Here is a 17,020-nt window from a genome sequence, read left to right on the forward strand (position 1 = left end):
AGTCAGTGTGCAAGAACTGAGCTTGTGTTGGTCCCCCGAGGCCCGGAGGAAGCTCCTCGAGGGGGGCCTGAGGTCTCAGGTGGGGTGTGGCTGGATGTGATGGAAGGACCGCCTGGACTGGAACACATTTGGCAATTTCAGGAACATGTTCTTCCAGGATCCAGCATCCAGGTGGCCCAGGAGGAACATGTGGCAGGTGTCTCTCCCTCCACCTCGCCTGCCGCCCCGTGGGAGCTTCTAGGAGATCCAGACCTCTCTGTGCCGTCTCCAACAGCTCCTCTTGTCTTTTCCCCCGACATCAGTTTAGATTACAGGGCCCTTTATGTCAGCCACCCTCTTGCTAGTATCCTCAGCTTACCTGCCCTGTCATGTCACCATTACACACTCCAGGTGACACTCCAACCTGAGGCCTGCATCCCGCCCTCCGCGCGCTGTGGAGGAACGCCCCCCTCGCCGCCCCCCTTGCCCAGGCCGTGCTTGTGCTTCCGTTCCTGCCTGTTCTCCAGCCTCCCGCGGGCTCTCAAAGCCTTCAGCAACCTCGCTGTTTTCTTGGTCATTCTCCGCAGCAGCTCCTTAAAATGGCCTCTGCCTCACAGAGAGAGTAGTTGTCAGTTTCCTGCTACAAAACCCACAAACCTTCCTGTCCACATTCTTCCTTCTCTCCTATCAGAATAGCATCGTGAGCCCAATCCCTCCACTGTGGGCTCGATCCACCCTCCCCGCCTCCCCGCTCAGGGACTTGAAGACTGGCCTCTTCTCTGCCCTGTGTCTTCAACTTCTCTTTCAGTCATCATGGACCCATCACATCTGTCCCATCCTAAAACTCCTGCAGGTAGTTAGTAGCAAAGACCTGTCGGTCCCACCTTCTGAGCATCCGTCGAACCTGTCCTGTCTGACTCTGTCCCAACAGCCACCCCCACCCTTGTCCGAGCCGCGTCATCTCGCATCTGGAGGTGGCATCAATCCACCAACTGATTTCCCTGCCTCCATTTTTACCCCTTCCAATTAATTCTAATTGTCTTAAAATACAATTCCGGCCAGGCCATCCCTCTCCTTACAATCCTTCACTGGATTCCTCTTGGCCTTAAGAAACTGTACTACCTGCTAGGGAGCCTCTGAAACCCGGGAGGGGCCCAGGGATCCCCCCAGCTTCACCCTTGCCTCTTACCAGCTGATACTCCATGTTCCCACCACCCAAACCTTCTGTGGTTCCTCGAAGGAACCAATTCTTTTGTCTCTGGGCCCTTCTGCGATTCCTTATTTCTGGGATTCTCTTCCCAACCTTCTTGACCAGCTGCTTCTCATCCCTCAGGGGCCAGCTGAGATGGCATTTCTGGGGCTGTTTGGTCATTTTTTTTTTTTTTTTCCTGCTAAGACCAATCTCAGCTTCACACTGCAGCCAGCGAGTCCCCAATCCTATTCTGCTCAGAGTACCCCCCTAATTAAAATCTTTCCATGTTTCTCAGTGTCCCGAGGACAAAGTCCAAATTCCTCAGCTGGGCTGACAAGACCGTTTGACAGACAGGAGTAAAGGAGGCGTGATTTCGCAGGAGCAAGGTGGAGGCTTCCCACCCCACGACTCTTATTTTCTCATGGCGAGCGAGGGAGGCCAAGTCGTCTGCAGAGAGCAGTGTTGGGGGCTGTGAGGGGGTGATGTTGTGGTGTGAAGGGAATGGAGAGAACTTGAGGGCGCTGTGGGAGCAGCAGCTGGCCAGGGAAACAGTGTAACTGGTAAGCTGAGTTTCAGACCTGGTTGAGGTTGGTGATGGGGAATCACAGTGACACCAGGCTGCCCGGCTGTGCAGATTTCTCTCGTAGCTGGTCGGTGTGAGGGTTTATCCACGGAGGGGATTTTGCTGGGAGGGTGGGACCAAAGGTCAGGGGGCTAAGTTGTTGAGGACTCTGTCAAGGAGTGGGTGACATGATGGGCACAGGGTCTGAGCCAGATGGGAGATGAAAACAGAAGGGGCTGCTTTAGAGGGACAGAGAGAGAGCAGAGTGGCCAGCGGATGACTGGTTGCCATGGGGACCAAGATGGGGTTGAGTGCACGGCTTTGAGCACACAGGCTGGAGGTGGGAGGTTGTGGGGGTCAGCTTTAGTGAATCAGGAAGTATTAGCATTTCCGCCCCACCTGGGCCTCCACCCAGCTCCTACCATCCTTCTCATGCTGTAGTTGGGTGTGTACATGCCGACTTCCACTGCCCTTTGGAATAGGTCCACAGTGTCCTCTGTGGGCACTAACCATGCTCTTCATCTGGCATCCTTCCCAGGAGAGCCTGACACGGGCCTGGCCTACAGTAGCTGCTCATCTAGACATTTTCCTGTGTAACTCTTCCCCCCACCCCAATTTTCTGTGTTTGTTTTCCTTTAGTTTCTTAAAAGAAATATTGTGAAAGAGTCTAACCCTGTCTTCGCTGAAAAGAAACAGGATTTATCCCTGTTTAACAGGAGGAAGAGGCATTCTGCGGTCCTCTAATGGCCCAGGAATTGGGTGATAGTGAGAGCTCCCTCTTGGGAGCCCGGGAAGAATGAGAGTTTCTAGAGAAGACAGTGCGGGGCCTCAGGAGGGAAAGATTCGGGGCCAACAGCGGACAATGGGCTAACTTCCCTACCCTTCCCAGTTATAGGTGGGTCTCACCAAGCCGAGTCCTTCATCCGCCCATCCACACCTTACTATGTGCCCAGGCCCGTGCCAGGACCCCCCGTGGTGGAGTCACGACAATGGTGCAGCGTCGCTGGCTCGTGGGTGTGTTGAGGAAAGAGGGAGGCCTGTCGTGTTGGGGAGTCTGCACACTAGCCTGCAAAAGCAAGGCGGAACCTCGGCACCTGAGGTCTCTAACCTGGATGCTGGGTGGAGGGTGAGACGGGGACCTAGTTCAGGGTAGAGAGGAGAGGGGCTCACATTTGGATGTGTGGAGTCTGAGGTGCACGGAATTCCCGGCCTGGGAATTCTCCCTCCCAGGCCTGGCAACACCCTTTCCCTCATCCATTGGCTTAGTGTTTTCTCCAGGAAACTGCCTTGATCTTGGCAAGCCGAAAGCAATTTTCTCCCGTCAGAGCCTCTGTAGCTCCACATTTAACACCTGTTAGGCAACACGTTTGTCTGGCTTCCCGGCCTCTCTTGGTGTCCCCCGTGGGGCTTCCTATAATCTTCATTTTGTGAAGCAGCAAGTTATGAAACAGTAACTGGCGCTCTTGGGCGTTCCTCCAGTGGACCTCTGTCCTTGTCACACAGGAAGCGCCCCTGCATCCAGAAAGGGAGAGCCCTTCCAGGGCTGACCCCAAGCAGGCAGGTACTCTCATGCCCAAGCGGGCGTCCAACACCCCTCCTGTGCCTGGAAACCCAGAGGCAGGTCAGCCGGTGCTGCAACTACACAGAACAGGATGTTCTGGTTTCAGAGGTGGGGTTAGGAGCTGCAGCCTCCAGAGAAACCAGGCGATAAAACCCCAATACTTCAGGCTTCATCTGGAACCAGCACATAAGCAAATGAGGACTCACCATCCTCCCTGCCCACAACACCCTCTCCCTGGGACCAGAGACGCACTACCTTCCTGAGGCTAGGCATCCCCTCATCCCGTCTCCCCTCAGGCTTCCTGGTACCTATGAGCAGAGACCACAGGTCTGGCTGAGGATACCTTCAAGGCACCTTAGGTCAGCCTGAGGTAGGCACGATATGTTCCCTTTGGGGGGGTGGCCGGGGGTGGGGAAGGGAGGGGGAGGGGAGGGGAGGTCTCTTGGAGAGATGGTGAGATAAAGACAACACCACTAATAGCAGTCACCACTTTTATTGCACATCTGCCGTGTGCCCGGTCCTTCTATACGTAAATAATATCATTTGATCCTAACAGTTGACGACCGTGACCATGACGCTCAAGAAACCAGGGCTCAGAGAGGTTAAGCCACTTGCCCAAGGCCCCCACCTGGTGAGTGGTAGAGGGGGGGACTGCGGCCCAGGCCTGTCATGCCGGAGCCTGTGTTCTGTCCACTCTGTCACCATTCAGTCTCCTTGATAAAAGGGTTCACTGGCGCAGTCTCTGGGGCAGGCAGCAGCCTCTCCTGGGGAAATCCCTGACAGGCGTTACAGGGCAGAGTTGCCTTTGAGGGGTGTTAGGGATAGGGGCCAGGGATCTTCAGGGATCCCAGACCCTTCTCTGCCTAGAGGCCCCGGACACAGACAGGCAGACTGACGGTTCCACGAGCTCCAAGGAGAAGCAGTTCCCTCCTTGTGACGTGGGTGTGTGGGTGCAAATCGGCCCCTCATCACAGTCACACAGTCACTCAGAGGGCTGAGCAGTCCTGGGGACACCCATGCAGTCACTCTCCCCTTGGTGCGTGTGCACACACGTGTGTGCACACACCCTCACTCGCGCCCGGGCACGGCTCTGTGGAGGCTGAGGCAGGTCACGGGAAGGAGGGCCCGGGCTCCGTCAGATGAGGCTGGCGATGCTGGACGTGGTCTCACGATGCTGGCCAGCGGACAACCGTCCTGAGATGCTGAAGACGCTGCCATTCCCACTGTGGTCACTGCGGGCGGAGGGGGCGGCCGCACGGGTAGGGGGACAGTGTCCGCTCACGGCCACCTGATACAGCAGCAGGCCCAGCAGCAAGAGCGCACCTGAGGCAGCCAGGGTGACGCCCACGAACAGCATGGCGGCCAGCGGCCGGGCGGGGGCAGGGGCGGCGGCCAGCCCCGCCAGCGTCAAGCCGGTGGCCAGCAGCACCAGGCCGCTGAGCAGCACCACCAGGGCGTCGGCCCCGCCGCCGCTGCGGAGCAGAGCCACGTGGCGGGGCTGGCGGATGCAGTTCATGTCCTGCACGGCCGAGCTCATCAGCTGCTTAACCAGGACCAGCAGGGCCAGCAGGCAGAGCACTGTGCCCACCGCCAGACGCCACTCGCCCGAGCGGCTGCTGGTGGAGGACAGCAGGGCCACGCCACCCGCCCCACAGCCCGCCACGAGGCCCACAGCCACGGCGAAGCAGAGCGCTGAGCGCCGCGGCTGCTGGGACCACCACAGCTCCACCTGCTCCGCCAGCACATCCGGCGGCAGCCCCCGGCCCGGCCGGGCCCGAGCCTCTCCCTCAGACATGGCTGATCCGGCACGAGTAAGGGCAGAGGGCCGCGTCAGGGGGCAGAGGTACGGATCATGGCCTGGAGCCCCCGCTACCTGCGCGGCGGCCGGAGGCCCAGAGTCCTGTTCCTCGCACGGTCCAGGGGATGGTCACCATCACCTGCAGGGGGGAGAATCACACTTGCCATCTCCCTGGCCCACCTGCCCCTTATGGTCTCTCCTGGGAGCCTTGGGGGTGGTCCCTGGGAATCTTCCCATGTCCCCTGCAACCAACACCTCCCCAGGGAAACCTCCTCCCTAGCACTGCCCCCTCGGGAATGCCTCTCCAGAGATCTCAGGAGAGCTCCCTCCACCCAAAGCATCCTCACCCACCCAGGGACCCCCCTGCCCAGCCCCTGACCTCTCTGGCTCGGGCTGTCTCAGTTGCCTGTCCCATCCCGGCTGGCCGAGGGAGCTGGTGCCACGGTGGACGATGGGACTGGATGGAGACTCAGAGATAAAGCCTCATTCAGGATCAGACTCACATGGCCTCAGCTGTCACCGCTGGCTCCTGCGGGGAGGGTTGTGGGGAGGGAGGGGGCTTATGACTTAACCCTTCTGCAACCAGCTGCTTGACCCTGAATCTTCTCTCTTTGGGCTGCGACTCCTTCTCCGCGAGTCAGGATCTGACCCCCAACACCCCATCCCACCTCACAGGCATGGCTGCTGGTTCCCCAATCCCTCTCTCTCTCAAACCCAGATCTCCCTCCCAAGCTCCAAGACCCATAGGCAATTGTCACCTTGATGTCCCACAGGCACCTCTGATGCAACGGCTTCCAACCCAAGCTCGTCATCTTACCGCAAACCCACTCCTCCTCTTGTGTCCCTCCCTTGTGCGTGTCACCTCTAAACATGTCTCCGTCCCACTCCCTGCCCTCGTCCTCCTGCTTCTGCGTTTCAACCTACCTCCCCCCAACTTCCTCACCGGTCTTCCTGCTTCCCCCACTCTTCTCCCTCTCACCACACTCCCATGCCATCCTCCTCCACGATTTCTCTAAAGTGGTACAAAGGGAAGGAGGGCTTTGGACTGGACCCCCAGCTGCAGTCCCTGCCACCGTGGGTATGTGGACGAGGGACCTCGCAGTGGTTCCTCATTGAACACATCCTCCAGAGGCCAGTCAGCATGACTCCCACTGGGCAAAGTATAGCAGCCTGGCCCCTGCCCTCAGGGAGCCCCAGTTTATAGCAGGTGTGTTCCTGTGATGAGTGCTGGCTGTGGGTTAGTTAGAAGAGGGGCTTGGGGGAGGTCAGAGAAGCCCCCAGTAACTTCACCTCTTGGAGCTCAGGACCCTTATCTGAAAAGTGAGAATGATAACTTTAATCATGGGGGCATTAACATCTCCAGGTCAGAATTCCAATGGGAATAGATGCCCAGAGCATGCTTTCTGAATAAAAGAACACAACATTCTCTCCTCCCGTTTAGGACGGGACTCCTGCTTTATATATAGGACGCAGGTCCTGGATCATTCAGGACTATGACTTCATAGCTGTACGTGGGTTACACCGCTGATGAGGTATCCGTCCTCCACGATCCCTCAGCAGGGGTTGCCCCACACGCGAGGTAGGACGGGCAGCTGCAGGTGCCCCCAAGGGAGGTGGGGGAGGGGCCGAGGGAGGGGCCCTGGAATCAGTCCCAGCATTCCCCAGGGCTGTGACTTCACGGGTCTGAAAGTGCTTGCACAGGTGTGCCGGGACCATGGAGCCAGGCTGGGGGTGGGGTGGAGGCTCTCAGGGGAAAAGCCAGTGGGAGATGGTGAATGGTGGGGGTAGGGGGGACCACGGGGCACTCACAAGAAGCCTGGAGGTGCTGGATCCGATCTGAGCAGGCAGGGCGGGCAGGTGGGGCGCTCCAGCTCTGTTTCCGGGGAGGCGCTTCACCTGCCTGACCTGCACCTGGGTGAGCTCAGGCGGGGGTGGGTGGTGGGGGGGAGGATCAACAGGTGTTTCCAAGGCAGGGCCTGAGACGATTGGCTGACGTGGCGCTGCTCCTTCTGCTGGGCTGAGGCATTCCTGGGAAGGGAGGGGCTTCTGTCCCTTGCTGTTAGGGCACGAAGACAATTTCCAGACCCGGGCAGCAGTAGGAATGTTGTCCATCTGCCCCAGAGCCCGGACCCGAGCCCATCCCCCAGCTCCAACCCAATTTAGCTTTAGTTCCAGCCTTAAACCCAACCCCAGCCCCAGCTGCAGTTTCAAACCCTAACTAGAACTCCTAGCTCCAACCGAGGCCCCTACCCCACATCTCAGCCCCAACCCTGAATCTCAAATCCCAACCCTGACGCCCCAGCCCCATTTCTAAACCCAATTCCAGTCCCAGACCGAGATCCCAACCCCAAATCTGGCTTGAAACCTCAGCTCCAAATGCTGGAATTAGATCTTAGATGGCAGCCTCATCCTTGGCCCCAACCTTGACCCGTGTTCCTGAGTCCAGCCCCCAAATCCCGACTCCAAGCTCAACTCCTGCCTCAGCCCCACACTCCAACACCAGCTGGCCCCCAAGCCCAGCCCCAGTACCTCCATCCCTTGGCGCTTTCCCCTGGGCCGAAGCCCCACAAGCCCCTTGCCCATTCTCCTTCAGAGCCTCAAGGGCCTGACCAAGGGAGGTTTGCCCCACGTTTTGGCCCCCCTGAGGAGGCAGGATTTGAGTGCACAGGGAGGAGGGGGTAAAGGCTTTTCAGGTGGGAAACAGGAGCTCCCTAGCTTAAAACACTTGCAGAATAAACACTTCGGGATAAATGCCATATTCCTTCACAAGGCTCACAGAACCCCTGCTATCCACCGCAGGCCAGTCATTTGCCCCTGGCCCCTGCCCTCCAGCCGGAATGCCTGTCTTTCAGTTATGTATGCTCTGCACTGCTCTGCCCTTCCGCTTGGCTTTTGAACTCAGAGTTCTCTCTCCCTGGGATATTTACCACACCCCACCCCCAGCCTTGGTCTGGCTAACTCATCTTCTTCAACTGAGATGTCACCTCCTCCAGGAAGCCCTCCTTGACCTCTAGGCTGGTTCAGGTTCCTCTTTGGGGCACCTATGGCCCCCATGCTTCCCCCACAACTGCTCTTACTGCATGTGCTGTGATTGCCCTATTTATTCACCTGTCATCCCCCACTAGATGTGTGGTTCCCAGTGGGCGCAGGTTTAGTGCCTGTTTTGCTAACCCTCGTGACCTCAGCAGCCAGCACTGTGCCTGGCACATGGGAAGTATGCAGTAAACATGTGTTGAATGAATGAACTGTGAACTGCCAGATGTGGGGCTACGCAGGGAGCTTGTGTGATGTAGCTGGACAGGCAAGTTTGGCTCAGGTGGCTCAGGGCCTTGAATGCCTTGGTGAGGCATTCGGACTCATCTGAGGTACTCATGGAGGGTTCCAGAGTATAATGGGGACACGGCCAGGGCTCTGCTTCTAACAAGTGAATCTGGCACCACACACTACACGATGGGCGGCGGCGGCGGGGGGGGCTAGTTGGAGGTAATTGTCGGCTGGATTGAACCCCTTGTAATGCCTCCTGCTGTCTCTCCTTTTGGTGTGTATGAAATAGACAAGAAAAACAAAATCAAAGTTATCTTTCCATTATCAGCTCACAAAATAATTTTGCTGGACCTGTCCATGCTTCTCTTTGCTTTGCTCGGTGGAGATGATTGGGGGCCTGGTCATAACTCTAGAGCAGCACGGTCCAGTAGAAATATAATACGAGCCACATATGTAATTTAAAATGTAAAATCGTCTAATAATCATGTGAAAAAAGTAAAGAGAAACAGGTGAAATTAATACAGTGAAATTTTAATTTAAGCCCCAAATATTTTCATTTTAATACACAAGTGATTGAGCTCTTTCAGTCTTTTATTTCGTCTTGAAAATTCGCTGTGTATTTTATGCTTACAGTGCGTCTCAGCTCAGACTAGCCACATGTCTAAAGCTCGCCACGTGTGGCTTGAAGATCCCTCGCTAGATGGTTCTTCCCCTCAAGGAAAGGTTAGGGCAGGCTGGATCTTGGGGACAAACATGTGGGTTTGCCACTTTGCAAAGCATTATATCACCTGCCCTGGGGTGAGCGGGGAAGAAGGGGCCTGGCTGTGCTCAGTGGCTTTGTATTCCTCTTGCCCCTCTGATGTTTATTTTCCTCCTGGTCCCAAGGAGGGGCTGGTCCCAGCCAGACCCATCCATGTCCAGCTGTCCTGGATAGAGCTGGGCAGGGGAAGTCACGAGATCCACGCCCCCCTGCCCTCCACCGTCTTCCCTTGGGGGTTTGAAGGGAATTTTTTGGATGGAGGGAACAAAGCCTAAAAGCTTCCAGTTTAAACATTGATTGGGTGAGACTTTGTTCTCATTCTGGGTCTTATCGAATAACTTGGAGTTAAAGTGGACAGGCAGGCTCCTCGCAGGGCTGTTGAACTCTGTCCCCAAAGCAGAGACTGTTGAGGCAGCTCAGATGGGCGGTACTGAAGGTGGGGGAGGAGGTGGCAGTGGGCAGAGAGCCTGAGGTGTGGATTCTAACTGATCCCTTAGACCAGCGGTCCCCAACCTTTTTGGCACCAGGGACTGCTTTCGTGGAAGACAATTTTTCCACGGATTGAGGGGTGGGGTGAGGGATGGTTCCGGCGGTAATGCAAGCGATGGGGAGCGATGGGGAGTGGTGAGGAGCAATGGAGAGCGGTGGGGAGCAGTGGGGAGCAGTGGGGAGCGGTGGGGAGCAGTGGGGAGCGGTGGGGAGCAGCAGATGAGGCTTTGCGTGCTCTCCCACTGCTCACCTCCTGCTGTGCGGCCGGTTCCTAACAGGCCTTGGATGTGGCCTGGGGGTTGGGGACCCCTGTGTTAGACAGTGGGAGGACCCAGGAGAAGGGAGAGCTGTAGCCCAGCCTGTAGCCCAGCCTGTAGCCCAGCCTCCCTGCTTCGGCCAAGTTCCCACCTCAGGCTATTCTCCACCCAGTAGCTAGAGTGATCCTGTTATAAGGTAGAGCAGGTAAAGTTCTCCAATGGCCTGTCTTACCCAGAGAAACAGCCAGAGTCCTCCCCCATCTCTAAGGCCTTCTCTGACTTCACCCCCCGCCTCGCTGTCCCTCTTCTGCTTGTGCTTGCTCAGAGCCTTTGCACTGGCTGTTCCCTCTGCCTGCAGCTCTTTCCTCCCACGTGGCTCCCTCCCTCACCTTTTTTCAGGAAGGTGCTCAAATGTCACCGCCTCAGTGAGGCTTCCTTCCTGTGTCTAAAATCACAGCCTTCCCCCTACTTCTTACCTCTCTGCCCTTCATTCTTTGATTTCCTTTATTCTCTCATGTTTCTCCTTAGCACTTGTCGCTGTCAAATATGCTATATATTCTTATCTGTCTGGAATATTGTCTGTCTACCGCCCTGGAAGACAAGCTTCATGAACGGAGTGGTTTATGCATCCTAGCTCCTAGAACAGGCCTGGCATGTAATAGGTGTTCAAGGAATGCTTGTGAATGAAAGCATGAACAGTGGAGAGAATATTGGTTTTGGAACTAGATTGAACTTGAAGGTCCCAGTCCCAGCTCTAGCTCTGCAACCTTAGAAAAATGGCTTAAACTCCGTGTGTCCCAGTCTATTCATCTGTAAAATGGGTACAATAATACTTAGTCTAAATAGTTGCGGGGGGGGGGGCGATAAATAATATAATTCATGCAGCAAACATTTACTGTTTCCCTTCTCTGGACCAGGGATTGTGCAGGTGCTGGAGATGGTGGTGAGCGAAAGAGGTCCCATCCTTGCCACCCTGAAAGGCAGTTGGAGAATAAAGGGCTTAAAGCACAGGTGCAACACCAGGTCTTCAATGGCTCCAGGTCCCCTACCCCCACCCCATGTTCCATGACTGACAGCTGCCCCAGACAGACATCTTTTGGAATATCTGCTCCACTCACAATGACCAACTTCACTACAGGGATGAATGAACCCCAGTATCCAGCATTCTATCCTGTGACCCACCCCTATGGGTACAGTTGATTGGATAGTGGTGAGCTCCAGGTTCAAGCTAGGCCCCAAATATTCTCCTTGGGCAATTTAAAGTTAGACTAGAGACTCCATGTCAGCCTTGGGGCATCTACTCACGGGATGCTAAGGGTCCCCTTCTGCCAACTTACTGGCAATGGGAGGCTGGTCTATAGAGAGGCAAGAATAAGAGAGGGAGAGGGGGTTCCAGCCATGTCCCAGGTCTTAGTTCAAGTCCTTCTCGAGCTCTGGTTGTATCTCAGCCCTGAGATTCCATGACACACCAGGAGAGATCGGGGGCTTAATATTTGTTATTTGGGTATTAGAAGGGTGTCTGGCTTCTGCAAGTGGGAGAAGACAGGGACATCTGGGTTCTTAGTGCATAAAAAACCACCTCTCCTGGTATGTGTGGCTGGGCCACCCAGTGTGGGGTCTAGAGGAAGAGGTGGCCCCCAGAAATGGAGGAGCAGGGCAGGGCCCTGCAGACCGAGGATGACAAGTCTAGAGAGGCATGGAGGTAAGAGAAAGAAGGGCAGAGATCTGCTTATAGTCCTGACACCAGGGTCTGCAGCTAATGGAAGATGTGGGGGAACTCTACCAACTTTGCCATGTTCATGATTTTACTCTCACCTTCACACAGCTGTGAAAATTCTCAGAAAACCTCATTATGTTTCATAAGTAAGAAGAAAACGTAGGAGGCTTTGTCTGGTCCTGACGTGGCTGGCAGAGGAGAAGGCAGGTCAGAAGCGACAGGCAGCCCTGCCCTTGAGGTCCAGAAAGGAGCGGGGAGGGGCGTGGGATCTCTGCAGTGACAGGCAGCCCTGTGCCTGGACAGGGACTAGCAGTGGTGGCTTTGGGTGAGCAGGAGCCCCCCGGGCCTCAGGGTCCCTCTTCCCTTCCTCCCTCCCCAGCTCCCTGGCTAAGCAGAGAGTTGGACGTGATTGTGGGAGAACACCTTTATTCTGCCCGTGTCCCAGGTTCCCCAGGGCAGGAGGGAGAGGCTGGTGTGGTCAGGGCTGCAGGGGCTGCAGCCCAGAGTCAGGCTGGGGACGAGAGCACCGTGCTTCTTCCGGCGTGGCTGGAGACGGCTCACCAGAGTGGGTCACTTGGTCTGCAGCTTTAAGTCTGCTTCTGTCCCCAGGAGGGAAGGCAGCCGCATCCCAGTGAAGGGGTGGAAGCCTGGGACCTGCTCTTGCTCTTGGATCTGGTCTCTGAGGCGCTGGATCTCCAGGCGCTGCATCTCAATGATTCTCCCGGTTTCTTCTTGCTCATTCAGTCTCATGGTGGGAGGCAAGCCTGGTAAGTCTTTGCCGGACACTGTAGGGGACAGAGCAGGACTAGTGTGGGCCTGTTACTGGGCTGCTGCAAAGCTTATCCTCCCTTCCCCCTCTAACCTCCATCCCCGCACACATTTATGCAGCACCTGCTATGGGGTAGACACTCCAACCCAGATGCTAGGGAGATGGAGATGAGCCATTTCACTGTCTAGCAGAGAAGGAGAAACGAAGAGACATGCTTTGGAGCGATAAGGCAAATGCTAAACCTGACCTCAGCCCGGCCCCTCTCCTGAGCCCGGCAGTGTACCTGCCCCAAGCCCCCTCCATTGGGGGCTGCTCAGTCCCCACACCCCAAGCAGAGTGGCACTCTCCTATTGACCCGGGTTGGCCTCCAAGCTGCCAGTCCTCCTCCTCACGTAAACCTGCTCCCGGAGACCCCTCTCTAGCCCTCCTGCTGTGGCCACTGACTCATGTTCCCTGAGGACGCCCCTCGAGACTCTCAGCCATCCTCCTGTCTCAGTGCTGTCCTGGGTGATGCTGGTGTCCACGAGGGTCCACGGCTCACCCCACTCCCCGGCCTCACGAGGCTAAACTCTCAGCATTAATTGTTTGGCCTGCACGTCAGCTCCACACCCACTCTGTGGCTTCCCCTCCCTTGCCACGCCCAGGATCTTTCACTCTAGTGTTCCATTCACCACTTCTTAGACTGAATTTAGACCTCATCTTCCTGGACAACTCCATTTTTTACCTACTAAATGGGTTCCTCTTAGATTCACTCCTTTTCTGACCAGGTAGACCCACAGTGAGTTTCTTCTCCCATCTAGATGCCTCATCCCTCTGCCCCAGGTACCCTGCCCAGCCTACATCCAAGATAATCTGAGCATCCAGGGTCGCCACTTTCACATCTGGCCTGCTGTGCGTTACCGATAAAAGTAACACACGAGATTCAAGTTCTTGGTTTCCAACCCCAGACGGACTTTATGTCCATAGTCTGCAAACTCTCATTCCCCACAGAAGCACTTAGGAACTTCGATCTTTACTCCAACTCCTCTGCCCTACTTAGAAAAAAAAATTGTGGTAAAATCTATATAGCATTTACTAACTTAACCATTAAAAAAAAATTTATGTACTTATTTATTTATTTGGCCGCACGGGTCTTAGTTGCAGCACTCGGGATCTTCATTGCTGCGTGTGGGATCTTTTAGTTGTGGCATGCGAACTCTTAGTTGCGGCATGTGGGATCTCTAGTTGTGGCATGCGAACTCTTAGTTGCGGCATGTGGGATCTTTAGTTGCGGCATGAGAACTCTTAGTTGCGGCATGTGGGATCTAGTTCCCTGACCAGGGATCGAACCTGGGCCCCCTGCATTGGGAGCGCAGAGTCTTAGCGACCGGACCACCAGGGAAGTCCCTTAACCATTTTTAAGTGTATGGTTTAGTAGTGTTAAGTACATTCACATTGTTGTGCAACTAATCTCCAGAACTCTTCTCATCCCGAAAAACTCAAACCCCATCCCCATTAAACAGCTCCCCAGTCCCCCCACCCCCAGCCCCTGGTAGCCACCATTCTGCGTTCTGTCTTTATGAATTTGATGACTCTAGGTATCTCAGATAAGTGGAATCATACGGTATTTGTCCTTTTGTGTCTGGCTTAGCATAATGTCCTTAAGGCTCATCTATGTTGTATCATATGTCAGAATTTCCTTCCTTTTTAAGGTTGAATAATATTTCATTGCATATATAGACCACATTTTGTTTATCCATTCATCTATTGTTGGAAATTTGGGTTGCTTCCACCTTTTGGCTACTGTGAATAATGTTGCTATGAACATGAGTGTACAAATATCCTCTTTGAGACCCTGCTTTCACTTCTTTTGGGTATAAACCCAGAAGTGCAATTTCTGGTTCATATGGTAACTCTGTTATTAATTTTTTGAGGAAACACCTTACTGTTTTCCTGTTTTACATTCCAATCAGCAGTGCACCAGGGTTCCAATTTCTCCAGACCCTTGTCAACACTCGTTACTTTCTGGGTTTTTTGTTTGTTTTTTCTTTTTGGTTTGGTTTATTTTGACAGTAGCCATCCTAATGAGTGTGACACAGTATCTCATTGTGGCTTTGATTTCATTTCCCTAATTGTTAGTAATACTGAGCATTTTTCATGTGCTTCTTGGCCATCTGTGTATCTTCTTGGAGAAGTGTCTATAGTCCTTTGCCCATTTTTAAATCAGGTTTGTTTGTTTGTTTGTTTTGGAGTTGTAGGAGTTCTTTATATATTCTGGACATTGACCCCTTATTAGCTGTATGATTTCTCTCATTCCCTAGGTTGACTTTTCACTCTGTTGATTGTGTTCTTTGATGCACAGAAGTTTTAAATTTTGACAGTCTAATTTATTATATATTTTCTTTTGTTGCCTGTGCTTTTGATATCATATCCAAGAAGTTATTGCCAAATCCATCCTCTCCTCTTCTCTTAATGGATGACATTGCCACCGTCTTCACTGAGGAACGGTGTCCCCAACTCCCTCACCACAGTCAATCTTCTCTCAGTGGAAGAGGGTTCTCTTTCCTATCTGCTGCCAACCCCTTCCCTGGAGGAAAAACTAGAAAAGAACAGACGATGGTGGCCAAGGAAGAGAGTATTTTAAAGAGGAAGTGGTCAGCAGTGGCCAGTGGCCAGCTTGCCTTGGCCTCTAATTGACCTGATGGGGCCAGCATTCAGAGTACTCAACTTATCCCATCCTTCCCAGGAGAAGTCTGGATCCTTCTCTGTCTGCCTTTGCTCCTTGCCTCTTCTCCTTTACTGCAATTTCTAGACTCTTGATCTTTCTAGGCTCTTGATTTCTTCTCTTTTCTAGGTCTTGACCCTTCATCCACCTTCTGCTACTGGTTGTCCCTGGTAACCATCTCCTCAGTCAAGCTGTGGCCTAGCCATGGAGCCCTGGGAAAAGTAGCACCCCTGGGAAGGTATAGCACACAAAAGCCTACCAGCCCATCCACCTACCAGCCCCTCCACCTTCTTGGGCCTGCGTCACTCGCCTCTGCCTAGTTTCTGTTTACGTCCCTGCCTGCTTTTTTCATATACTTATTATAGGCATCTGTATATTTTCTTTGGAGAAATGTCTATTCAATTCCTTTGCTTATTAAAAAAATTTTTTTTGTTGTTGTTCTAGTTAAGTTGTAAGAGTTCCTTATATATTCTGGATGTCAACACTTTATCAGATATGTGATTTTCAAATATCTTCTCCCATACCATAGGTTGCCTTTTCACACTTTTCGATTGTGTTCTTTGATGCACAAAAGCTTTAAATTTGGATGTAGTCCAATTTATCTACTTTCTTTTTGTTGTCTGTACTTTTGATGTCCTATCTAAGAAATCATTGCAAAATCTAATATAATGAAGTTTCCCCCTATATTTTCTTCTATGAGTTTTATAGTTTTAGCTCTTATGTTTAAGTCTTTCATCCACTTTGAGTTAAATTTTGTATATGATGTAAGGTAAGGGTCCAACTTCATTCCTTTGCATGTGGGTATCCAGTTTTCCCAGCACCATTTGTTGAAAAGATTGTCCTTTCCTCATTGAATAGTCTTGACACCCACATTGAAAATCATTTGACCATATATGTGAGTGTTTATTTCTGGGCTCTGTATTCTATTCCATTGGTCTATATGTCTATATTTATGCCAGTACCATACTGTTTTGATTACTATAGCTTTGCTGTAAATTTTGAAATAGGAAGTGTGAGGCCTTCAACTTTGTTCTTTTTCAAGAGTTTTGGCTATTTGGGGTACCTTGAAACTCCCAATGAATTTTAGAATGGATGTTCTATTTCTGCAAAAAAATGTCATTGGGATTTTGATAGGGATTACATTGAATGTGTAGATCACTTTAGATAGTATTGACATTTTAATAAATCTTCCAGTCCATGAACAAAAGATGTCTTTCCATTTGCTGGTCCTAAGCCAGACTTAGGTTCTTCATGATCAAGGCAGACAATTGGTAATACCTGTCTTCAGCCACTACTGATGAAACCTCCCTTGAGTAAAGCTCTATGACACAAGTGGCATGATATTTGGTTTGCTTCAGAATAATCTACTATGGGTGTGGGAGGGAATAATTGGGGGGGTGTGGCGATAGCGATGAAACAAGAGCGACCGTTGTTCAAGTCAGGGAATGAATTCATGGGGATTCATTAGAATTTCTCTCAATTTTTGTCTATGCCTGATAGTTTCCAACAGTAATAAGAAGAAGCTGGCTGTATCATACAGCATCCTGAGGAGGTCTCCACTGGTTATTTGCTAGGCCGCTGGGGCATATTTGAAATAATTTTCTAAAAGAGAAGTTTTGTGATTGTTCACAGACACATCTATGCTTCACCTCCAACTGAAGATGGTTTCACCTCCAAGAAGTCAAGTTCTGTCTTTTTTTTTAACAGATTGATTAATTAAATTAAATTAATTTATTTATTTGGCTGTGCCACGCATCTTGTGGGATCTTAGGTCCCCAACCAGGGATTGAACCCTGGCCCTAGGCAGTGAAAGCGCAGAGTCCTAACCACTGGGCCACCAGGGAAGCCCCCAAGTTCTCAGTCTTTTTAACACATGCTGTGCTCTTATGTCAGTTCTTCAGAGTTAATATTGTTCTTCAGGTACTACTCACAGAGTTTACCCTCTCAACTTCAACTCTAACGACAATG

General features: G+C 52.7%; 2 protein-coding genes and 1 long non-coding RNA gene across 3 annotated transcripts in view; 1 reads left to right on the plus strand and 2 right to left on the minus strand.

The window, feature by feature from the left end:
- Positions 1-3,392: 3,392 nt before the first annotated feature.
- Positions 3,393-16,790, plus strand: LOC117200127 (uncharacterized). Its single transcript, XR_007470077.1, has 4 exons — positions 3,393-3,664; positions 3,851-3,925; positions 6,534-6,671; positions 10,780-16,790. It is a non-coding gene; the product is annotated as an uncharacterized LOC117200127 (long non-coding RNA).
- TMEM125 (transmembrane protein 125) lies at positions 3,769-5,089 on the minus strand. Its single transcript, XM_049694197.1, has one exon. The coding sequence runs from the start codon at positions 5,087-5,089 to the stop codon at positions 4,430-4,432; it is 660 nt and encodes a 219-aa protein (XP_049550154.1). The 3' UTR covers positions 3,769-4,429.
- The window catches only part of CFAP57 (cilia and flagella associated protein 57), a 77,043-nt gene continuing 72,172 nt past the window's right edge, over positions 12,150-17,020 (minus strand). Inside the window, exon 23 of the mRNA XM_049694236.1 lies at positions 12,150-12,364. Within this exon, the coding sequence (XP_049550193.1) occupies positions 12,150-12,364 (215 nt within the window). The remainder of the gene's footprint in view (positions 12,365-17,020) is intronic.

The sequence above is a fragment of the Orcinus orca genome, chromosome 1 (genome assembly GCF_937001465.1).
Source record: "Orcinus orca chromosome 1, mOrcOrc1.1, whole genome shotgun sequence".
Taxonomy (NCBI): domain Eukaryota; kingdom Metazoa; phylum Chordata; class Mammalia; order Artiodactyla; family Delphinidae; genus Orcinus; species Orcinus orca.